Source organism: Hirundo rustica, chromosome 3 (genome assembly GCF_015227805.2).
Source record: "Hirundo rustica isolate bHirRus1 chromosome 3, bHirRus1.pri.v3, whole genome shotgun sequence".
Taxonomy (NCBI): Eukaryota; Metazoa; Chordata; class Aves; order Passeriformes; family Hirundinidae; genus Hirundo; species Hirundo rustica.
This window is the reverse complement of record NC_053452.1, coordinates 58,070,671-58,096,078: the sequence shown is the minus strand read 5'-3', so window position 1 is coordinate 58,096,078 and position 25,408 is coordinate 58,070,671. Positions and strand designations below refer to the sequence as shown.

The window sequence follows — 25,408 nt, the reverse complement described above, 5'->3', positions numbered from 1 at the left end:
CTGGGGCATGGAATTAGCCTTCAGGGATGCTTTCCCTATAGGCCCAATTCTCTACTGGGCTGCCTGCTTTCAAGTCCTTTACAGTCCTGTAGTCATTCAAGTTCCCTGCTCCCTCTATATCTGTGTTGTCCAGTCATTTGGTTTGAGTGTAGAAATCTTAAATGCATCTCTTTAGTGCATTAGGATCTGGTAGTTTTAAGAACTATGTTAAAATGTCTTGCTCTGCCCTCTTTAGAACAGGATTCTATTTCTGTTGGCCAAGGAAGTGGTGACTCTCAGTCCTTCACCAAATCTTTCTGCTGTGTCTGGTTTCTGCCAGCTTGCTCAAAATACACTTTCCATTAATTTACATTGGTTTATAAGTGTTCGCCTGGAGCCTAATAACTGCAAAAATTAAAATTTTTATTTTAAAAAATTAAAAACTTTTTTTGAAGTGTGATGATCCAGTCATTCTAGATTTCTCTTTCTTTGTGTTTCTTTCTTGTGGGCTCCGGTGCAGAGTGCAGCTCACTTTTTCAGTTGTTTTAAGTAACTATTCCTTGCTAAATATAGAGCAGAGTAATTTTTACACATTTTTTCCCCCTTTAAATATTCTCTGTTTACAGCATGTTTCCCTGTCACTCAGCTCAGACTGATTGTGTCATGGGCTCTTTTTCATATTAATTACTGCCTCTGTCTGGTCCTTATGCCCATCCCGTGCTCTCTGAATCTTCTCTAGCTTTTCCCTTTGCTCTTACTCTTTTAGCTTTTGCCATTAGAAACTGAAAAACCTCAATTCCTGATGCACATGAAAACAGCCAGCACAGACCTCGGTGATGCATGACTGTGGATTCTGTTAGGGCTTACTTGAAAGGCTCTCCCTTTGTTATGGGGTGGCGTGTTTGTGTTGCTATTGGTTCCTGTCTCTGACTGGCTCTGTGCAGTTTGGGATTGAAACTCGTATGCTTTATCTAGGATTTGAAAAGCAAATGGAGCATCACACTGACCTATTTCAGCCTTTTTGTTTTGCAAATGTGCTCTTGGAACTGCCCCTGCTATTATCCTACAGTGCTATGGAATGATTACAGCAAGATGTTTATGCTAGGATCCCCTGCAAAAGTGGGCAGCAGGCAGCTCATATTATGGAAAAAAACCCCCACCCTTACTTCTAAATATGGATCAAACCTGGGTAAGTATTGTATTGTTTGCTACTCTGAAGTAATTTGTACCCTTAAGCTCTCTGAATGGCAAAACAGTTTTAAAAAACAGTCTAAGTAAAGTAAGAATCTCGATCAACATTAAAATACACTGACAAAATAAATTTTAATGACCTCTCCTAATACACAGAGGAGCAACATCCACAGAGCTATGCAGACAGGCTAGTCAGTATTACCTGCTTACCTAAAATACTGGTAAGAATAGATGGACTGAGCATATTCACAGATATGTAGATAGACAAATGTCAGCGTTCAGGACAGGAAAAACAGATCTGACAGACTTCAAATAGCGATGACCTTCACACAGAGTGTCTCACTTCTGCTACACGATAAACATTTGTAGGTCCGTTTTCGACTCAGAATATTCTGTGATCTGTGACTGTAAAAACTCCCCAGCTCTGCGTGAGAGGCCATGAATGCAGTTTTAGCAAAGCAGCCATGAAGATGAGCTAGAAGTGCTGCCTGCTCTGAGCCCTCCTTTGACATCAGAGGGAGAGCCCCAACCTAGGGAGTGGCTGGGAAGGGGCTAGAGAAGTGGTGTCAGCAGGAGGCAGTGGCTGGGAGCTGCCTGGGGAGAAGGGGAAAGGCATCCTGAGCATGTTGACAGTATTTTCTGCTATTCCCCGATGTGCTGTAGCTCAGTAGTTCATTATGACTTATTTAAAATCAAATAACATGAAAGCTATTAGATGCAAACGTGGTATTGCGACCAGTGTGTGTGTTAATTGCAGGTGCTGCCAAGCCAGTCCGTTACTTTGCTCACTTTGTCTTGCTCTCCATCCAGCTGACAATGCCCCCAAGCTCTCTCTGGTAAGGTGAAAACTGTTTTATTTCACTCCAGCCGCGGAGTTTGCTGTCACCTGGGAAGTAACAGGCCTCAGGCTGGTGGCCCGCAGAGCAGCGACTGTCACCACCTCCCCTTGCAGAAAGAAGAGTCCCTGGGATGACTGTGGCACTAACGCAGCATTAGCCAGACTCCTGCACCGTGCTTGCTGTCTGCTGCTCTCTGCTTGGAGGCGTTCATTCGCAGCTGTCAGATGCAAAATCCGTCAAGGTTTATTCAGCCAGCAGCAGCACAGAAACAAAGCCTGCTGTTGGGTAAAGTGGTTGCAAAGCTGAGCTCTTGCACCACGGCTGTACTGGCTGGCTTGTGCCTTGTGCCAGATCTTGCTGTTGTTCTGCACAGCAGAACAAAACCAAAGCTTTCGTTCCGCTGCTGGCTGTGTGCCAGGGTAACGGGTTTTGTTAACAGGAGCACAGTGGGCAGAGAGAGAAAAGACCACTTTTCTTGCTGCTTTGGTAAGGTGGTGAAGGACATTTAGGTATTTAATTAAAACCCAGCGCAAATTTCAATGGTGGAAAATAAGACCCCAACCAAATGGGCACTGAGTCTTCCCTAGAAGGCTGTATTTAAAATATGGTCTTTTGGGTCTTGCACTATTTGCCATGTCTGCTGGAGGCTGGGATGGAAGAGAGGCCGTACTGGACCCACAGTAACACTGAAGTACGAACAGACTTTGCCTCATGTGGCACAAACCCTAGCAACCAGATTCCCCGAGTGGCTGGCACAGCTCTCTACAACTGCTGTCCTGCTCAGCTCAAGCACTGCTCGAGAGACAGCTCACACAGGTGGATGCCCTGTCCTTCTCTGACTCCCTGAAACAAGTATCTCAACAACTCGCCACGCACTGGAATACACATTCCAGCTTCTTATAAGGCTGTTTCACAGAAAGGAGAAATGTACTTCTGTCTGCTCTTGTGATGCAGTCTTGTAGCACAAAATTGAGCTGCCAATGGAAACGAAAGACAATGCAATAAATATAAGAATAGAATTGGTTTATTAGAGCTATTTTACATAAAGTAATCAAGAACAAATTACTTGAAGAACTATTTGTATACCATGGCAATATTCTTGCTGACTCAAAGTTACTGAAGTACAAAAAGACGACATACAAAATGCTGCATGCCTCATTTGACTCTGGTTTTATTGAGATCCATGAGGAATGTGACATCCTTGGACAGCCAGACAAGACAGACAGCACAGTGTGTGTGGGTGTGTGTATATATGTATATATAACATGTACTGTACACATTTTACTGGTAACACATCTGCAGTTCACTCACACGTATCAATTACTTGCTCTAATTCTATGAGAATTTTTCTAGGGTTAGGGCAGATCACCGAAGCTTTCAAGCTTTGCAGGGAGCTAGGGGATAACCAGCAGGAATCCTATACTCTGGCATCTCAGGTAGAAACTGCTGTGTGCTGTGTTCTCACGCTGTGGGAGGCTGGGTGTGGAAAAGCCTGAACAAGCCCTGAGCTCTGGGGAGAGACACAGCTCTGGGATTGTATGCAGAATCATAGAGGGGTTTGGGTTGGAAAGGACCTTAAAGATCATTTAGCTCCAGGCCCCCTGCCATGGGCAGGGACACCTTCCACTAGACCAGGTTGCTCAGGGCTCCATCAAGCCTGGCCTTGAACATTGCCAGCCATGGGGCATCCACAGCTTCTTTAGGCAGCAGTACACAACTGCTGTTGAGCGCTGGCAAGTCCAAGCTCATCCGCTGAGGAGCTGCATTTTTTCATTTCAGCATTTAGCAAGCATGGCTGTCTGCTAGCAGCACAGAGGCTTAAACAGAGTGAAAATAAGATGCTTTCTTCCTTAAGTCCCAATTTTCTTTGCAAAAGCTGGTGCTTGGATAGCAATTGCTTTTAATTAACAAAGCAAGACACATTCTTTCACGAAAATCCTCCCAGTGCATCAGGGGGAAAGAACACAACTGGTCTCTGCTGGACAGTGAAGGAATGTGTTGGCTGGAGCCTCCCGGTCCCCGCAGTGGTGGCAGCCCTGACAAGAGCAAGGTGGCACAGGCTTCCCCCACACCTCGGCCAACACAGCTGGGCTGTGGAGCCCTGGCTGCTCCAGGGCCCTGGGGTGCACTGAGGCCTGGCTGAGGCCCCAGCTGCTGTGGGGAGGGCAAGGGCACCGCACATCCAGCTTGGGGTCTCCTCACCTTGCAGTGTCTTCTGCACAACAATCGACTGGAGCTACTCTCTGGAGCCTGAACGTTTCTTATTTTCTGAGCAAGGACATCTACCCACTTTTTATATTATTACAGAAGGGGAAGAGTATGTTCTTCATCTCATAGGCTTCTTCTACACTTGAAAATAAACTAAGGGTTTTGGTCCTTTAATAGAGGCAGAAATTCATGGACACAGGAGAAAGGGGAGAAAACAACTGACCCAAATCCAGTTTTTAGAGATACATCCCATTGATGAGGTAATCGGACTCTTCAGATGTAATGGGTCGAGCTTTTTTGAGCTTCTGTTTCACTAAGCGCAGTCTGCAAGCGACCATGAGCAGCAGCAAAGCAGTGATTGCCAAGCCTAAGGCTAAGGGTAACACAGCACCTACAACGAGGTTAAGAGAAATTACATTTTATTTAACACAGTGAGATGCTGGTAGGGAAAACCTGAATTTTTTCTCTAAAAATACAGCTAGCCTGTCACTAGCTGATAGTAATTGGGACAACTCATACTATGAAACTAAACTGTACGATCGTGTTAGGGCCAGTTCAGAATATGTAAGTACATTATTCAATTCTTGACCACTTTATCTCTATCTATAGCACCTGGCTGAAAAACTGACGTAATTCAAAATTAATTCACATGGTTGTTCTTACCTGTTTCTGGGACTGGGCGACCGCCTCCAAGCTGATCTCTCTTTGGCATCATTATGCCATCCCCATTTTTATCATCTATTCTTTTCCCTGAGGAACTGTTATCTGCACAAAATCAAGCAAGATAAATTAATACTGTAGTTCAGTTACCCAGAAGTCTTATCCACTAGTATTAAATAATGTGAAGTGCTTAAACTTAGGGGGAAAAAACCCCAAAAGTACAGTTTAAGAAATTTGACTGTATAACTTGACTTTTTTGAAATGTTTCACTGTGAAGCTAAAGCTAAAATTTAGATTCAATTTTACCCAAAACTGGGTAAAATACCAAACCACAATGCATCTCGACCAAAAGCAAGGGCACTTTGACTGTGCTGTGATACATTTGCTGGCAGCCTTCAGAACTGTGACACAGCTAGCAGAAACACACTATGCTACAAGATCTGTAGAATATGAATGTGAAATGTTGTCATTGGAATTACATATAGTGGTGGGTGCTAAGGAAGTGTTTAAGTCAATTAGGTTGGAACGTGCACTGTGTCTAAGTCCCACCCACCACCAGCAGCTCTGAAGAGCTGCAGAAGGAGTCCCTGGCAGTGGCAGCAGCAAATGCACACGACTGCTAAATAAAGCTTGAATTGTTTCACTGGTACTGTCATGGAAGTCCATGCTAATGTCCCCACTGCAAGGCAGAACGCAGCCTCCCAGACTGCAGGTTTATTGCCCTGCCATTTTGGCTGAGGGTGCACAAACACTAAATTTACCTGCAGAAACAACCCATGGCCCTCTCCTCATTGGGCTCCTGATGTTGTCCTGGCATGTAAAGTGGGCTTGAAAAAATTCTAAGAGTAAATGTACTGGCCTTAAAATATCCGTATGGTATCAGAGATGTGCAAGAGCACCTGAATGTAACTGGCACCAAAACCAGCAGCTGTTTTCTGCTTCTCTTTTTCCAGAATTAAACTAAATGAATATTTGTCTTTATTTTGGAAATACCCAAAAGACATCAGCTCTTTTTAAGAGCTGCTCCAGCCTGCATATAAATGCCTGCTTTAGAAATTTGTTTCCCTGGCATTTAAGTAAAGGGAATATTTAAGTCAACTGCTTGTAAAGAAATTTGGCAAATATGGAGAGAAGTTTAGCAGAAAATTTTTGGAAGGGTAGAAAGAATGGAATCCTTTCAATAAACCTCGTAGGGTTTTGCTAGGAATTGTGGCTGTTCTTACATTACTGGAGAGACTATCAGAGTCAGTGCTGCTCAGTATCTTATCTGTTATCTCTAGAACACAAAGAGTAATTTCCACAAAGAAGTTTGGCAGCCTGGAATAAGGCATTTTACATGGGTTTAATTTGGTTTTCACTTTCTCTTGATTTTTTAGTCTGCTCCGAGGAAATTGCCATTTACAGCCCTTTCAATTACCCTAAATTACAGATCTAGGTTACGGCTACTGCAGTGGGTGCCTCCACAGTAAAAACATGACTAGGGCCTGGGCACTGAGTCAAATGTTGTAATCCCAGCCCAGAACAGCACTGCACGGGCAGCTTGGGAGAGGCAGAGACCCTGTGCCAGGGGAATGCAAAGCTGTTATGGTGATTTATACACTTGGGTTGGCAGTGCTGGAGAGTGCAAATCTTCAGGCTGCTCGTGAATTCAACCCGTCTGCGTGACCCTCTCTGCTACTGGCCACTGCAGCTTAGAAACCAGCCCACTGCTCACTCCAGAGTGCTGTGCTGCTGCTGAATGTTTCCTATATTCATCTGCAAGTTCAGGAGTGCCAGAATATGCAGCTGGGATTAAGAGTTTCCCTGGAGGACACTGGGGCTATTTGGAGGCAGCCATGCAGAAATGCTGCGCTGGCTTTTGCAGGAGATGCAGTCTGGGAAACTTCACTACCATGGAGACACGTCTGCAGAGAGAGAAAGGACTCTTTTATTGACATCAAATGCCTCTTCCTCCATCCACTCCCGACTTTGAAAGAAAATGTCTGGCCTTTTAGCTTGGACAAAAGTAGACCATGAGTCTGTTGTGGAAGATTCAGTGCCCTGAGTATGTGAGGGGGTTATCTCAAAGTCAGACTTGGTGTTTGTTCCCCTGGACTTGCCGTGCTGTAGAGGAATCCCATTGAAAAGGCAGGAGTGCAGAACAAGATTTACCCATTGTAAACAATCAATGATTTTTTTTTTTCTTCTTTTTTTTTTTTTTTTTCTTCTTCTCTTCTCTCTTAACTGTGAATAGATCCCCTGTTAGGTCAGGCGGAAGTTTTAAACAGTCATTAACTTGGACTTGCATATTTTCATACTTCACTGTAAATCCTTAAAAAGTTTGTATCAAGTCAGAGCAAAGCATGAAGGGCCACTGTAAGGAAGATTAAACAAAATTTGGAACAGAGAGACTATTAAGAGAAAATGGATTCTGGAAAAAAGTTCCCCTAGTATCACACTCATAGGTAGACAGCTCATATATCTGCTACCAGGAGCTATCTCACAGTCCAAAACATTACAATTTAGCCCAGCTCCTTTGGAGAAAAGGAAAAAAGATAAATATGGTCGTACTTGACAAAGAAGTCCCTTTATTAGACATCTTTATTGAATTCTCTGAGATGAAAGCTGTTTATGGAGAGATAAGTAGCAGAAGGGACAGGTCTTTACCGGTACTTTAGCCACGACTAATAAAAAAACAAATGTAAAAAAGAAAACAAATGAACTCTCCAGTCCCAGAATGTCTTGGGAAAAACTTCTCTTCTTTAAAAGTCAACTGAAAGCTCCTGTATCAAGCATCAAGTCTAGCAGCCAGTTGGAACGTGCCACATGCTGTCTCCAGGAGGTAAAACCACTTATTCTGCCTTGCAGTCACTGGATTTAAGAGCATTACATTTTCCTTCCTGGATTGTTTTTCCATGATGATCTGAAACTGTCAGCTGAGAATTAAGAAAAATGCGGCCCTGAACGGAACACTTGCAAGTGAAAAGCTGGAACCTGTGCTGCCTCTGTAAAGTCATATCCCCTAATATGTACCTTAAGTAGACAGTTTTCACCACAGTGACATTAAAACCACTAAAGCTTATTTTCAAAATTTATGTAAAATAGTATACAAGAAGCCTGGATGTTTGCAATGTCAGCTCCAGGCCAACAAGAACATGATTGCCTTAGTCCAACAAAGACCTTTACAGTGATTCAGAGGCAGAGGTTCTACCTTGCTACTAGCAGCAGGAGACAGAAATCCCTCCCAGAACAGGATTTCTGCCAGTGGAGCTGCTGAACTTTTGAGGCTGCTGGTATGATTTCTGCTCAACATTGCTTACCTCTCCTCAAAAATGCATCTAGCATTATTGCCCTCCTGGACACATTTCCAGATGAGCTTCATGGAGCATTTCTGTGCCTCTCATTTTTGTATCACGTAATTATTAGATTTGGTCTGTAACCTGCTTGAGATGGCAGTGGTGGAAGGAAGTCTAATTAATGGATCTGGTTGGATTTTAAGGAATAGGTTAGATGCCTGTCTCTTCAACTCCATAAAGACTGTGGTGTTTCCCAGTGGGGCAGGACTTGAGCCTCTCTGGACCTCTGTGAATCATTAGCACACAGCATGGGACTCTATGAAGTTTCAGTGTCTGCAGGAGAAGACAGCAGCTCAGAACAGGTTTTGGCAGAGCAGTGTTTGGCAGCTGCCCTTCAGACCCACGTACCTAGCATGTGCCTAGCACCTCTTCAGGTCCCACCGCATGCACCCTAACTGGAATTGATCCATAGGTGATTTTAAACCTCACTGAGCTGTTTGCTGCTTTTTTGGTTAGAAGTATTGGGCTCCTGAGTTCTATTCCATGAGGAAATTATTAAGCACCTAAAATCAAATTTTGACTGAGCCCTGTCAAAAGAAAAATATTAAACCCGTAAGAAATAAGAAATAAAACAGCTTGAAATCTTGCCTGTTGAAAATTAGAAGATTAGAACAGTGTGGTAGTGTACTGGTAGTACACTAATCATTGAACCCCCACCACACTTGTTTAGTTTTCTAAGAATCTTTTTGCTTGTGTACTGCTATGCAAAAGGCTACCTTTGGAGCAAAACTGGTGCAAGTAAGTTACTGTGCAATGGGTAAACACAGAAAATGATTATGCAAAAATGCTTCTGCAGTGTACTTCCAGTTATAACCCTTGATTATCAGTTGCTGAAGATGGTGACCTCAGTTCTGGTTTTACGCCGGGATTCACAAGCCAAATGATTTTTGAGACCTACTTAGCAGCTGACCTCCCACTGGAGCCTGCAAAGTCCTTTGGAAGTCTGATGTTTATTTGGGTGGCCCCATATCAGGTGTCACTCAAGATTATGTGAGTGAAGCAGACTTCAGAATTTTAGTCAGCACTGAGGAATCATGTAGAGGTGATCTATACTGCCAGAAAAGGGGAAAACATTTGGGACAGGATTTTGCTGTCAGTCCCCCCACACATTCACTGAAGCCATCAAATTCTTGAGAACATTGTTTTCACTCCCTTTGCAGAGTGCTCACGGAGTGTTCCCTTTGCAGAGTTTTCACTCCTTCTGCACTCCACAGATGAAGTACAAGCACCTTGAAGGAACGCCCAGGTGCCAACGAGGGCAGTGCCCTTTTCAGAGTCGACAGCAGAGGGCACTGAGGCACTGCTCTGTTGTAACTGGAAAAGAAATCTGGTTATAAATAGCTGTGTCTTTGGGGCACACGAATCAGTGTAAACCATGAAGAAATAAAAGTGGGGGGTTTGTACTGATTTTAGACTCTGTGCACACAGTTTTGCTTTCATATAATTGCCATTTCAGATCATTTTAATTCATCAGCATGAACCATAAAAGACACATCAATTTCATTTCAGCTTCTGTAACTTTACCAAGGCCAAGGCTGGGGCTCTGTCTGTAACATCTGTAACATCACACAATGACTCACTACAGGCCTGCAGCCGCTGTGCAGAACAATACTGGGGACCTGTACATGGACACCTGAGGTAGCTTGTTACCAAAGCCTGAGACTTTTCTACAGTGATAGAAGACTTCTCCTGCTCTGGAGACGGAGTTCAGGAAAAAAAAAAAAAAAAAAAAAAAAAAAAAAAAAAAAAAAAAAAAAAAAAAAAAAAAAAAAAAGAGAGAGGTAATGCTTAGCACCAGGAGCAAACCAATTACTCTCACCCAAGTTGAACAGCACTTTGTTACGTTCTCCTGATGTACTCTCCTGCAGATTTAAAGAGCCTTAATACATCAGCCTACACAGCTAAACCTGTGGCAGAATTTTTATTTAGTTCACTGCACATTTTGATGTTTAGACTGTATTATTTCCCTAGCATTCCCACATTTTAACTTTCTTTTTGCACCTAGTAAAAAACAGACTTGACAATAATAAATCAAAACCTACTTAGAACTTCATTATTACAGGTTTCTTTTGTATTTATTTACATTTTAATTTTTTTTTCCTCTTAGCCAGGCACAAAAAATTAAATTCAATTTAAGGGGCAAGACACTTCCTTTCTTTAAGAAGAATGATTTATTGAACCTGATTCAATTCTTACCTGGAACAAATCCACTGATTTGTTTCTTTGGTCCCTGAGAAAGCGATTGGTTAGACATATCTGCATCCACTGGGAGAAGTGGTTGATTTCTGGCAGTGGCTTTCAGGGTGTTCTCTGCAGAGTTTTTCTCTGTGTTTTCAGTCAGTCCTGCAGTCTTTTGCTGGGTAGTGCCAAGAGCCTCATGTGTCACCGTCTTCCGACCTGAGCTGACTGTTAACAGAAACAAAAGTTTTTGTACAACTTTGAAGGGAATGGTTCTTAAGGAAGTCTGTCAAAGAGGGGCCTTGAGGCAGAGTAACCAACTTCCTCAGGTTCACACGTATGAAATATCAGTCACAGATACCTAACGCTTGCAAGGATGCACCCATGACCTCTGCAGTGGAATCCAGTGACTAAAATATAATGAAAGAGTGGTTAAACACTGTGGCCATTCACCCTCTGATGGGTGTTGTTCACTTAGCTGAGCATGGGCACATGCTGAGGGATGACTAACAAAAACAAACAGCATGATGGCGAATCAACAGGTTCCCTTGTGTGTCCATGGTGTTTCAGATTCTTGCAAGGTGTCTAACAGCACTGTGAAGGGTACCTCTGAGACACCCTTTCAGACAGAGACCATGGATCCTATTTCCAGAATCATCGTGCAAGGGCAAAACCGATCTTTTAGCTGCTGAATGCAAAACCTGTCACTTAGGGACCATTGACAGTTTTAATATGCTTTAAATAAATTTTTTGAACACCTGAGTATGTGGATATTAAACCTTCCCATTTGCTAATTCCAGTGAAAGGCTGGGACCAAACTGCTTGCTCACAGGGAGAGAGGCCACAGAAGCGCCATCCTGCCCCTTTGGTCACTGAGGCTGTGATTACTTTCACAGTCTACTGTGCCACTGTGGCCTGGCACACTTACGATTCTGGCAGAAAGTCTCGTCTGATCCATCAGGACACTGTCTCACACCGTCACACGCAAACGTGATGTCAATGCAGCAGCCATCATCACAGATAAACTGGTAGCGAGAGCAAACCCCAACACAGGCTGTTGAGAAACAATTCCCAAATTACCAAAAGAGAAATCCAAGAGGCAAATACTGAATCAGTGCCTAAAATCTGCAGCACGGAGGAAAAAGCAAAACCAGGCTATGCCAAGAAGCACCGTGAACAAGGCAGAAAGTCCAGACTCAGCTGCGTGACATCATATTGACACAGAAGCAAATACGGGCAATGGCTGTTCCTGGCACCTTCATCTCTACCCTGGCAATCTCTTTATTACAGGAATACTCAACCTGGAGGCTGTTGCACCTTACACCTTGTGCAGCACCCTTACAGCGCTTTGAATTCTGCTGGCCTAAGCTGAAAGGAGATCTTCCTAGGCTTAAAAGATGCAGAACAGCCCTGAAAATAAATAAATTAAATCTCTGTGGCTGTAACTGCATCCCTCCAACACATAATTCCTACTGCATATCCATTCAACACCAATACATTGTTTTACATGCACACGTTTGGACAATATGGGATCATTTATGAGATATTGTCTGCAACCTAATTAAAATACTTAAAGAATGCTTGTCATTTCTTGACATCGACAATTCAGTGACTTCAATACAGCACAGATTAGAACAGGACAAGGTCACGTTCTCACAAATTACTTTCACCAGAAAGAACTGGCTGCTGCCTGCTTTAACATTTGGATTCCCCTGGAAATGGAGAGTATCCCTGGATGTTCCATTCTGCATACTCAAAGCTTTCCTGAAACCCATTCTGATTCTGTAATTATCAAGTGTTTACATCTGTGCTTTTGTCTTTACAAGAGCAGTGCAGTTCATCACTTTGTAAAGCACTATCCAGTTCAGTGCCTGATTAGTGTTGTAAGAGCAAATCAATTTGCATAAGGGAGTCACAGCCTTTGGTTGTTATCCTGCTGTGTACCAAACGCTGCACCACGCTAAGGGAAGGATGCCAGGAGTGCAGACAACTGTGTAGAACATCTAAAATCTGAAAATGCATCTCCTGAACTTCAGCACTAGTAATAGCAATGTTCTTGCATGTATTAAGGCATCAGGAACTGGTTTAGCTATAGCAGTAGCACTTGAATTGCTAATGTAGCTGGGGAATTAGAAAAATAAAAAAGACAGCAAATTCCCTACGTGCTCCACACAAAAGATACCCCAGATACCCACAGCAGCAAATAAACAAACCAGCAAACCTCTCTGGCTGCTTTAGCTGAATGAAACATTAATGAACACAACTCTATCATCCATTACTGGAACACAGGCAGTAATTAAGCAGATTTTTTTGTAATAACACTTTATTGCCACTACCCTCTCACACAGAGATATTGTGCTGGTGCAGAGCAAGATTTTCACTGGTTCTGCTGAACATGGTGATAATGCTATTTAACTTTTACTTTGTGCCCGAGCAGCAGATCTGCACTAACAACTTGTTAATTACAATGTAATTAGAAGTTATTACATTTAAGAGCAGGACTGACAGCCACTGAAATCCAACTTACTTTCTACCTTTTATGCTTTTGACATGTTTCTGAAGCTCAGAGTCAGTTCCAGTTTCAGCTTCCCCAGTAGCATAAGGCTTCAATAACAACCATCAAACACAAAAACTTAAACACATTAAAACAAAAAACCATGCCAGCTTTCAGACTACAGATGCAGGTCAGTATTATTATTAGTGTGCCTCAAACACACTATTAAGTAATTTTAACTGGGTCTTCCCTATAGCACAAGCCCTGTCACATTGCCCACATTATCTGACTGCTACAATGCATCTGATATGTGTCAATATTTCACTCTTCCAACCCTGCAGGCTTATTAGAAATAGAAGGGGAAATACTCAGTGTCTGAAAGTACTATTGCTCTAACAGGCAAATGATACCTGCTTGCTTGTTTCCTCACTTTGAAAGAGTGATTCAAAGCTGAAAGAGATGTCATTATGTAATGAACAAGGGCAAAATAAAACACTGAAAATGGAGAATAGCATTTTTACCTTTATCAAGACCCTTGCTCTGTTCTGAATACCATACCCTGGGTGTCCCAGAGGCAACAGCTCCAGACATTTTCTCACCTGCTGCAGAATGAATCATGGGCAGAATGGTCACAGAGACGTTGTCAGAGCTCCGCTGACCTGCAGTGTCTGTCACTGTTAGCTGGAAAATATACCCGCCCTCCTGAAGGTGGGACAGTTTCAGCGTTCCTGGCTGTGGTACCTGAGTAAAGGCACAGGGTAAAAAAACATATTGGTACAATGGATCAATCCATGACCTTCCAGGAATAAGGAGCTCATCATGCAGATTAAATGCTTCCTGCAGTCTAGACAAGCATGGATTTCAGCATGGAACAATTTCTTTTTCTTTTTTTTTTTTTTTTTTTGCATCCATTTGTAAAACAACCCACAACATTCAGGTAGTGTTTTCATGATCTACTCAGTTACCTGGAGCTGTGGATCTCAGCACACAAATGGAGAACACACATTTAACTCAATTTTTGAGTAATTAGATATGTAATTTTAGAGGATAGGCAGTAAAATATTTGCCTTGTACTCTTTATCAAGTTAGTCTGTAGACAAAATAAAATGGATCCACAGAAATAAATTTTCATGCCTGAAAGAGAACAAGAATTTTTGATTGATATGGTCTTAAGAGTCCAGGACCTTCTATTATGGAAGAGTATATTGATAAACACATTTTTTTTCTCTCAGTGAGAAAATGTCCCAACTGAAATTTCTTTCCTTTTGTATTTACGTGAATGTATCCTGTTATCTGATCACGGTTGAGTACTCCTGATGGAGCGTATGACCCCTTAGAATTTTATTCTTTAGTGTGTTAAAGAAATTATTATGCTCTAAAAACACCTGCTGTTGTTCACTATGACTGTTGGGATAGCAAATGTGGTATTTAGAACTCATGAGCTATGGAGCCCAAGTCTCTTCCCAGTGCAGAGACAGAGAAATACCACTGACTTCTGAATACTCCACCACTCCTCCCAGTGACCTTTGTGCTTTCCTTTATATTTTCATGATCCCCTGAAGAATACTGGCCTGTAGCTCTTTACACAGAAACCTTGGCTCAAAACAGATAATCAGCATTTTAAAAAACCCCAACCCATTACTGTCCCTAAGTGTCCAGGAGCTGTGCAGCTACAGAGGGGGGGGTATCAATCAGAGAAGCAAATTATCTAAAAAAGAAATAATTGGTCGAAATAGGAAAAAAAAAAAAAAAAAAAAAAAGGCTTCCTTTGACAATATGATAAGATCTCTTTATAGTAGTCCTTCCCCCATCCTCTGCCTTCTATTTATTCTTTGCTACCTGAGAGCAATGCAGCAGCTGCCTTTTATCTTATTTAAACACACTCCCATTCTCCCCCGTAGCTGTGGATTCATACATTATTCTCAAAGAATAAATGCCACAAAATCCAGTAACTTCAGGGCAGTAACCAAAGCACTAAAGAAATCAACTGAAGAATGCACAAGAAAAAAAATCACAGTTCTTAATTCAACTCTAAAATTAAAATTATCATGACTAATCACCAGGGTACATATCTGTAGGAGAAATCCCTGCTCACTTCAACACAATGGAAAAGTATTTATTAAAGTATAAATGTGTGTCAAATTCATCTTCTGTTAACAAATACAAAGAAGCCACCAAGGTTCATGTGAACTTTACAAGTTTGAATGGATATAAGATTTATCTCTATTTTATAAAGTGACTTTGAGTAATATTAAAAATATAAACTTTAAATGTTTTTATTAAATTATAATTTTTGTTTTACTCTATGTTACTAAATCAGAGATTAATTTAAAAAGCATTTAATTGCTCTTTGAAGAAAATAATGCTGCAAGGGGTCAAATTAACAAGTCTTTGATAACAAAGTGTTCCTTTTATCTAGATGATATCTAGCAACTATTATTAAAGCTTCATTTTGGTTCACACTTCTACATATCCTTCTTGCTCTAGGTGGTGTTCCCAGTGTGTCCTGGATGTCGTGGGCTGTGAACAGACTATGAGTAGAACCTGTGGACTTGCTGATCCTGGAGCATTCACAAAAAAGACTAAAATGAAGAATGCCTCTCTTCATGGGTAATTTTAATTTGAAACCAAAGGGCAGCAGAAAATGTATGGAAAAAATATCTCCTAAGGTCTTCACCATGTTTCTTTGTACCTCCTCCATAAGCACTGACAGGAGACTGTTGGTGAAAATCCCTTACTATTTTTTGTAACTGAATTACTGAGAGGTCTCTTAACTGGGGTGGCAGAAGCTGAAAACCAAGTGCAGCAAGTACAAATGAAGCAGAGCTCAAATACGGTTGTTTGCTGCTGGCTGCCCCATGCCACCCAGGATAGAGATTAACTGTGTAAGCCACTAGAAATAATCACTGGAGCTACCCAGGAACACAGTGTAGTCTCCTTCACTGGAAGTCTTCCAGATGGGATTGGACGGATAAAATAATCTCATCGAGGCTCCTTGTTCCACATACGGTTGGACCAGACGATTTTTTGTGGTCCTTTTCAACCTGGGCTGCTCTACATTTCCGTGAAATAGAAGTTCGAGTTGTACAGGCATCCTAATTTTGGTGCCTGGTAGACAGATTTGAATATATTTAATATTTTTAGCTGTACATTTAAAACTTGAACACAACGATCTGGAAGTAACTGGCCACAAGTACTGCACACGTACCTGCATTTCAAGCGATGCGTCGCCCTGCAGCAGTGTCCACTCGTAGTGCACAATTCCACGGTCGTCGGAGCTTTCTCGGCCATCCAAAAGCACCCAGTCCACCGGTGACTGCAGCACAATGTCTTGGCCCGCCTTACACTGCGGAGGCTCATCGTATTCTTCTTCTTCTTCAATTAAAACACAGAAGATCAGTTATTTGTGAGGCGCGACTGAGTGATTATTTATATAGACCACTTTTTTTTCTTAGTTAAGGTCAAGTTTCACCTCTGTGCAACGTCCTGAAAGAGGAACGTGTTCATTAGCACACACTTTGTTAAGTGAAGTAGTATCTGCTTCAATTTTAGTTAATTGTCCTATGGTGTCTTCAGGAATTAACGTTAGAAGCACATGGCATAGAAAACCTCTCTAGATACCTGAATGTTTCAGCAATACAACAAACAGGATTATTAGCATCAGTGTACTTTTAAATCCGAACTCAGGAAAATAGGTTTAAATATGACTTACATACAGATGGCAGTTACAGCACCTTTTTTATACCTTTTATAGTACTCTGCATAATTCAATAGTCCCAATTTATAATACATCATTATAGGAATGAAAGACTTATTTAGCATAAGGTGGCACCCTGATGAAGCAGTGCACATGATGATTAAAAATCATTGGAGACCACCAATTTTAAGTGCCTCATTTGAGACTTTGAAAGCTTGATTTTCAGAATATTTAGGATTTATAGCATTTTGCTATATTCAAAGTATAATCCTTATTGATTAAAATTGTGAGAGCTAATCAGACCACAAGCTTTTGGGTTAGACTAACAAAAGTCAGGTTCTGTTAGGTGCACAGCCTTGTCAGAAATAGTTTAAGTCACTTATTCTGCAACCTTCAGGCAGGGAAGAGAGAGGGATAAAAAACTGGTTCTACAAGTCAGTGTTTGACAACTTTGGCCACAAGAGTGTATCCTTCTACAGTTCCCCGCTCAAGTTTCAGTCCTTCTCTGGGCACCCTGAAGTGCCAGGGTGCTCTCTGCTCTTCAGCCTCTGCAAAGGATACCCTGTAAAGGATATTGGTGTTGTGCTCCAAAGAGCAGTCACTGAAATTAAGGTTGTAACTGCACTCCGTGTGGGCAGAGGAAAGGTACTTTCCCATCAGTGTGGGGAATCTTCCTTGCACATGCTCTTCAACAGTATCATGAATGTGCTTGAAGCCTTGGAACTCATGGGAGGAGTGGGACAACTGTTTATCTCTGACTGAACAGCCAAATTCTTATTTCTTGTTTTTTTCAGCAGTAGGTCAGGCATAGAAAATTTGAAGGCAAATGCCTAAAGTTAGGAAAACATACAAATAACTAAAACCAGGTCTAATAATAGAAACTATGAAATGGTTCTTGCTCATCTGATGACAAGAAGGCTTTGCCTAATTGCTTCTTAAACCAACTTTGTTTAAAAAAGCAACACCCAAGTGCAAAAAAACCCCCAAACCCAAAAGTCACTGTTAATAACCACCATCACTATGGTGCCAGGGCAACTTTCATTTAATATAAATGAGTTACATACAGTTTTCACACAATTACTTACTTTACAAGTAACAGTCAAAAAGAGACTGACCTGGGTCTCAAAAAGCACAGCTCAGTCTTCTGCTACTATCTTGGAAAGGAGTTTCATGTCACCTGTCTGGTTTGAATGTCTTGATCAATGCCCTGCAGGGGCAGAGGCAAGCCCCACTTCCCCTAAGCAATAAGGATACTCTCTTCCTGGACTAACTTTATACTCCAGCAGCAAGAGTTGCAAGGGAAGGACCACTTCACGTTGAGTCAGGCACAGAAATTCACGCCAGCCCTTTGTTAAAGATGAGTCAGGGACCACACAGACCTCTGGTCCCAAAGGATGGAGGCACCACCCTTTGCTTGTAAGCCACCAGATGATCTTCAGAAAGGTAAATCTATGGCAAAAAGGAAAATTTGGCCTGATAGAGACATATTGCATGGGAGGAGACAGCCTATTGAGCTGAAGATTATTTTTCCACAGCAAAGTTTTAAGCAATGGGATACATGATCCTTAGAGAGTTAAACACCTCCACATCTGGGGAATAAGAAGTCAGCATAAATAAACAAGGAGGCAAACTCATTGGAGGCATACTCCACGGAGGCACTTGCAACCATCACTCATGGGAATAAAGCACTATCAGACACAGGTCAGCAGAAAAATCATCTCTTAACTTCTGTTTTCAATTTTCATTTAAGCTGAACGCAAGTAAGCAGTATGGAACTGAAATACCAGGTCAACACTCTGAGATGCTTGAGCTGGCTGCTTTCTAGAAGAAGGGGTGAAGCACTTTCCCCTTTGGGAGTGAACACAATAGGCTTTTTTTTTTATCCTGCACTTTATTTATTCTGCTTCTTCCATCCTTTCTATAGACTTGTCCTGCCACTAACAAAGCCTCCAGTTAGTTTTCTGAATGAAGGCTTTGTTACAAAAGGTTATTTCATTGCCAGCTCCTGAATGTGTTTGGTATTAGTTAACCTTGATGTTGAATCCTCCCATTGCTCACCTCTAGTGATCTTAGAGATCACTGTATCCCAATGCACAGAAATATTTTGGAATTATGAGGGCACCACATCTGTGGGTAAATGTTGGTTTGGTATCATCAGAAAGAAAACAGTGGGAGACTCAAGAACAAAGTACTCTGAAAGGAAAAAAAAAGGAGCAGCTAAAATGTGATCCCCTCATGGAAAAAAATCTTGAAATGAAAACTTCTTTCCTAAATTTCCTAAACTCATTCATGACAGAAGGGAAAAGAGATGTGCCTTCATCATCCTGTTGTGCAGATCATTTTTTCAATGTAAATCAAGAATGCACTGGTAACAAAACATCAGAGCAAAATAACTCAATCTTAATTTTATCTCTCCTGGTCTGTGTCACATATGACAGATGTTTGAATAAAAGTTCATTCTCCTTTGTGGCTTTGCTTCAGCTCCAGTGTAATTGCATTAAGAAATCATAAACCCCTGTTTCCAATACCACCATCACTCACAAGGCAGACTTTTAAATAAAACCAACAGGACACTAAAATTTGCAGACTAGGAACTGGAACTGCCTTGCAAATCCAGTGCTGATAGTCAGAAAAGCTGCCAAAAAGGCAAAGTTTAAGAACTCCAGAATTCAAGAACTCAAGGAATTCAAGAAATATTTCTAATAGACAGAGAATCATTTGTACAATATACTATTTATGTTGCACTCTAAATTAGTTCCAGGTTTTAACGGAATTAAGGCAGTTCAAGACAAAGACTAATTCTGTATGACTTTGACGTAAAATCTCATTTTAAGCCTTCTCTCATGCAAGTGCATACAGGCTTATGAAATATAATTACCCCGAAGCTGCTACATAAATAACACTGTAAAATTAATACTACTCCGGTTGAAAATGTCAAAATCACACCTTGGGTTTTTCTGGCACCTTAAGCTTGCCTCATTTCTGTTGCCTTCCTTATAGCTCTCTAATTTACCTGCCCATGCACTTTGCAAAAAATACCTAGGCATCATAATGCCTCTAGAAATCGAGCCCCTGCTCTCTCACATTTCATTCATGGGGATTCCCATTGACGTTCTCATGAAACATGCTGCACTGAATGGACCTCAAGCCTGAGGTCTCCCCTCCCAAGAAAGCAGTAAGAGCAGGCACATCTGGGCACTGTTTTCACCCACACCAACACTTTTTCATGTTGCATGCAGTGACTAATTTACTTCTGATGAGATCTATCGCTGAGTAAGATGCAGATGACATTTGGGAAAGTATTGTCAACAGAGACAATGAAATTAAGTCAAAATTAGTTAAGAGGAGACTGTTTAACAACAGGAGGTAGGGAAAGGCAAATAAATTCTTTGAATCAGGTCCTGGGAAACAGACTCCAAATTTAGAAATCCAGATTTGTTTTCATCGACAGCTGCTTGCTCTGGATTGTATTGTTCTTAAATATGCTTCAGAGTTGAACAAACTGCTGCTTTTGATGTGGCCTGGTTTCCAGAGGTGCTTGTGGAGAATGTCCTTGCTGCGTCTGGGCTACTGGTGAGGTATCCTTGTCTTCTTCAGTCTAGCTCTCGAGCTCTTAAGCACGAAAAATCTTGATTTAAGTGAGTAAGAAGCTGTCTTAGGCAACGACATTTGGACAGCAGCCTCAAGAAGGGCATATGCTGGCTCTCAAGCTACACACCAGGTTATGGCATAGCTGGGACCAGCACTTTGTGCTTTCCAAGGTGCCCAATATGCACAGTTCCTGGGGAGCTGGGACTTCTCTGGTTCCCCTGTGAACATGCACGTCCCACTCTCTGGCTCCCAGCCACCAGCTGGCTGGCACAATGCCCGTCAGGGACTCTGCAGAGGCAGAGGTATTGAGGGATGGCTTTCCCCAAACCCAAACGCCCCCAAAGCCCTCACAGAATGGTTCAGGTCAGGAAGAACCGCAGTGAGTCATATGGTCCGACCTCCCTGCTGAAGCACGGTTGTCCCACAGCACACGGCACAGGATTGTGTCCAGATGGTTTCGAGTATCTCCAGTGAGGGAGACCCCACAACTTCTCTGCACAGCCTGCTGCAGTGCGCGGTTACCCGCACGGTAAGGAAGTTCTTCCTCACGCTCAGCTGGGACACCCTGTGCATCAGTTTCTGTTCATTGCCTCGTGTCCTATTGCCGGCCACCACCAAGAAGAGCCTGGAAGCATCCTCTTGGAACCACCCCCCCCGTCAGGTATTTATACACGTTGGTAAGGTTCCCTCGGCACGGCCGGGCCGCCTCTCCCGGCCGAGGGAACCCCGCCGAATGGCACGGCGCAGCCCGGCCCTCCTCGTCCCGTCCTCCCTCCGGCGACGCCCCACGACCCGGGAGCGGGTTCCCGGCGCCGGGGCAGCCGCACGGACGCGCCCGCTCCCGTCGGGCGGCGGCTCCGCGGCCCTGCCGCCCCCGCGCCGAGCGCCGCCATCTCCGTGCCGCCCTTCCCGCCGCGAGAGCCGCTTACCCGTGGGCGGCGGAGCGACGCCGGCGGTGCGGCGGCTGTAGGAGCTGAAGCCGCGGTGCGGAGCGAAGCGGCAGACGGGGCGGCCGCGGTGCGTGCAGTCGAAGAGGTAGCAGCTCGGCTCGGCCGCCGTGCCCCGCGGGCGGGCGGGCCCCTGCACCACGGCCAGCGTGCAGCGCGGCTCGGCGCAGCAGGCGTCCAGACACTGCCGCCAGCCCGACACGGCGCCGGGAGCCCGCAGGAAGGTGGCGCCGGCCGCGATGGAGTCCTTGGTGCGGATGATGGAGTCGGGCCTGGCGGAGAAGCCGCCGCTTCCCCCGCACCGCTCCCCGCCGCCCCCTCCGCCGCCCGCCGCGGCCGGCGGTCCCGGCTCCTCCTGCCGCAGCTGCCGGCGGAACTCCTCCAGCAGCGTCTCCACGCCCGAGATCTGCGAGCGCAGGTCGGCCAGCGGCGCCGCGCAGCGCCCGCCCGGCAGCACGGCCCGCCCGCCCAGCGCCGCCAGCAGCAGCAGCACCAGCGCCGCCATGGCCCCGGGCGGCGGCGGCGGCGGGAGCGGCTCCCCGGGGCACCCCCAGCGAGCGCGGCGCGGGGAGGCGCCGGCCCCGCCCGGCTCACCAGGCGGAGCGGCCGCGCTCAGCACCCGCGGCCCCGAACAGCTCCGGCCGGCCCCGCCCCGGGACCGCCCCCCAGAGGGACATCCCTTCAGGAGCCGCAGGGATAGGAGGAGTAAGCGCTGCAAACGGAAAGAGGGGAAATTTAAGATGTGTATTAGAAAGAAATTCTTTGCTGTGAGCGCGAGGAGAAACTGATGCGGGTTGCCCAGAGAAGCTGCGGATGCCCCATCCCTGAAAGCGTTCAAGGCCAGGTTGGATAAGGCCTTGCACAATCTAGTTGAAGGCGTCCCAATCCATGGCAGGGGGATTGGGATTAGGTGACCTTTAAGGTCCCTTCCATTCTGTGGAAGCTCTTAACATTCTGTATTTCGACGATTCTATGACTCCACACGGGGAGATGGCAGCTGCAAATAATCGGGATTGAGTGGTGGTCACTGAAACTGCTGGTGGTTCTGTGAACCTGAGGAAACAAACAAAGAGACAAAAAAGAAATTGTGAAAGACTCCATCCCAGGCATGGCATTTCTGTTCAGAAATTATGAAAAAAAGAAAGCCAGTAGTCAAAAGCATAATGTGCAGAGCTGTGACCTCTTGACCTGCAAAAAAAAAAAAAAAAAAAAAAAAAAAAAAAAAAAAAATCATCCCAGATAGGATTTAAACACCCAAAACAATGGTGAAAACTCCCCATGCAAGTCTCTGAAGTCTTTGCCAAATGAGTTTCAGAGAAGTACTTGCTGTTTCTGTAACACAAATTAATAACAGTATTATCCCTGAAAATCAGCCCTCCTTCAAAACAGCTGCTTTGTTATTTTTTGTCAGATGTATGGAGCTTCGAAGTGCTAGAATGGCACATTGAGAGCTGTCTACAAGCACTGAAAGACAAACTTGCCAGTAAATGTATAGAGGTGGTGATGGGTTTTGAGCTATGCACTAAGGTATCTCATAACGGGTCAAATGATAGCTCTGTGTTTTCATTTTCATTTGGTTCATTCTTCCAAGCATCTTTAAGCAGACTCATTCATTTCTTAAATTACTGGAAAAAGCTTAATAGCTGCATCAAAAATATCATTATGTCAGGATCCTTAGAATAAGTAGCAAAAAAAAGGACATATTAGGAATGGTTTTAAGACATCTTTGTACTCCTTCCTATTTTTGGCTTGTTTTAGGCCATGTTCCCAGTATAACTCAGAACTGCCTCCAAAACAAATCCACTTCAATATTCTGCCATCATGGGAGCCCAGAAAATTCACATGCAGCTTGTAGTTTGGATTATGATTTCTCCTCCTCCTCTCCCAAATCACAGAAATGTAGTTCAGTGATTCATTGAAGCATGTTGGCCTGTCAGCAGTGCAACTGTTGAAGATTGATTTTCTCTGGCTATGTGCTCTATGGGTTTTCTAAATTTCTACAAATGATGTTTTTGACACTTTCAATTTCCCGTCAATTTTAGTTGAAACTGATCAATACATTCCAAGATTATAGGAAGATGGAGGAGCTAGACAGTATGTTGATATAATCCTCATTTGCTTTGAAAATCAGGCAAATATGCCACAATTTTATTTTTAGGAATATTTTGGGGGGTTGATCAATCTATTCATAACAGAGATACTGACTGTGAAGCACTGATTTGCTAGAGGTGACACTTTTTTGCTGCTGCTCTGTTCTTGTACCCTCTGATACTACTTTTTCTTCCAGAATATAAACCAAAATAAAGCTCACGCCAGCATGGCGCACATTGAAGTTGGCAGAGGAAAAAATGTACCAGGTCATCCCTTCTCAAAACCATCAAAGATTTGTAATTACTCTGTTTGAGCAGAAATTTCCCCTTCTGGATCAGCACACTTCCAGCATTTGTTAGTGGAGGCCCATTTACAGGGCACAGAGGATCACTCATCCCACCATCCTTGTTGTATCCAGTTCTACCAGAAAGCTGATCCCTGGTTGTCAGTGGTGGTGACGCTGAAGTGGCAGGTTCTTGCAGAAAATACAAAGAAAAGTGATCGCTTTCTAATGCTTTATAGTGAGGAAGCTGTGGTTGGAAGGTATCTCCAAGGAGAGTAGACTCTTCGTCAAGTAGGTGAACATTTAAAAGATAAAGAAGGATTTGGCCAAAGGGAGGTCACATTGTCTTCGTTCAGTGTTACATTTACTTGTTTGAAAGTTAGTAGGATATCAGAACATCTTCCTAAGTCAGGATAAGGATGACATGCTTACATTTTTACATGGAAATGTTGACACAACCCTCAGATTAGCTTCTTGTGCTATATTTTCTAAGTGCACCAGATTTTTTTTTTTTTTTTTTTTTTTTTTTAATTGATGCAGGAGCAGAACTTCGTTTGTTGCCTAATTTTCTTGGCTCAGAATATGTAGGTTGTTTTCCTGGCCTTGTGAGGATGGCATTTGTAGCCATGCTGAACTTTTTTCAGAAGGTGGCAGCATCTTATTACTTATAAAAAACAGATTGCTTCAAAACATCAATGTCTGCCTGAGGGAAATCTTAGATTCATAACTACTTATACTTAATTTCACATTTCTTTACTAATTCATTGTTGTGAGTGCCTCAGCTTTTCTTTGGGTTGTGGAATTGCAAATCAAAACTAATATTTAGTTTATAGTAACACTAAAAATATTTTATATTTTATTCTTGTTTCTCATCAAATTGAAATTTTGGGATGGCTGATTTACATGTAGATGGCATTAAAAATTCAGAAAGATATTTGTCAGGTTTTACTTTTTCTTTTCCTTTTTCAAAGGATACATGCATGTACCACAGTTTATTGTCCAAAATGTCCACTTCATCAGGCATGGGCCAGCTAAAGAGACTCCTAGATTTCTTTTCCAAAAGTAGAGATTAGACTACACATATATTCTTTACATCCAAACAATACCTGGCAAAGCAATACAGGATTTCAGAATTCATGAATATTCACGTTTCCAACCATCTGTTGATTCGTTTCAATCTCTATTCATATTCAAAATTCATAAAATAGCTGAAACTATGGGAATAAAGTCTGAGTGCATCTGCTTTTCTCTTCCTCTAGTTGATTTTTTCCAAAGTAACCAATTAACAGGAATTTAAAAAGCAGGGGACAGAAAGGGATGGAGTAGGATGAAAAAGAAATGGAATATGTAGAAAGGGAGCAGGGAGAAAAGGCAAAAGGCAAAGTTATATCTAGGTTTCCTCATCTGAAGTGCTTTCCTAGGGAGTCATGTTTTTCAGGTTTGTTTGGTTTTTGGGGGGTTTTTGGTTGGTTGGGTTTTTTTTGGTTGGAATATGTGCTCCTTTTCATTTGATGTGTTCCAGATGCTCTGCAAACAGTAAACACATAATGCAAATGTTATCTGCAGAAAATGTGTTGTCGGCATGATGTTATCATTAGATACATTTTCTCTGCTCCAGTTTGCTTGTGAGATTCTGTCGAGTAAACACCCATGATAGATACAAATCAGCTCAGATCCTGGAGTGGACTGTTGATTGACAGCTGAGTTTGAGCAATTTGCCCACGAATGAATTGAAGTGATAACCTTTTCTTTGCAGCTTGACAATTCAGGTTTCTGACCGTGAGAGTAAGAGGACTTCTGCATAAATAACAGAAGATAGGGTGGTAAATGTTAAAGTGGAGGCAAAGGAATTAACTCAGGTATTTAACTCAGTTTTTGTGTTTTGTTTTTTTGTATTTCACATCCTTCTCAAGCA

The 25,408-nt window shown here is 43.0% G+C and overlaps 1 protein-coding gene across 2 annotated transcripts; it reads right to left on the bottom strand.

The window, feature by feature from the left end:
* Positions 1-3,017: 3,017 nt before the first annotated feature.
* LRP11 (LDL receptor related protein 11) lies at positions 3,018-21,639 on the bottom strand. Of its 2 annotated transcripts, none has more exons than XM_040058937.1 (7): positions 21,102-21,639; positions 16,093-16,259; positions 13,484-13,625; positions 11,319-11,444; positions 10,409-10,618; positions 4,881-4,982; positions 3,018-4,608 (listed from the first exon to the last, which is right to left on the bottom strand). In XM_040058937.1, the coding sequence occupies exons 1-7, from the start codon at positions 21,622-21,624 to the stop codon at positions 4,454-4,456; spliced, it is 1,425 nt and encodes a 474-aa protein (XP_039914871.1). In that variant the 5' UTR covers positions 21,625-21,639; the 3' UTR covers positions 3,018-4,453. The 2 variants fall into 2 exon arrangements, with proteins under 2 accessions (XP_039914871.1, XP_039914870.1); XM_040058936.1 differs by having other exon boundaries at positions 16,093-16,256; positions 21,102-21,624.
* Positions 21,640-25,408: the final 3,769 nt, after the last annotated feature.

Bases quoted from the DNA above. Each gene is read 5' to 3' on its own strand.
- LRP11 (XM_040058937.1), bottom strand. From the start codon at position 21,624: ATGGCGGCGCTGGTGCTGCTGCTGCTGGCGGCGCTGGGCGGGCGGGCC. The intron at 11,445-13,483 runs GTGAGAAAATGT...GTTTCTCAACAG, and splicing joins CATGATTCATTCTGCAGCAG to CCTGTGTTGGGGTTTGCTCT. The intron at 4,983-10,408 runs GTAAGAATTGAA...GATTTTGTGCAG, and splicing joins AATCAGTGGATTTGTTCCAG to ATAACAGTTCCTCAGGGAAA.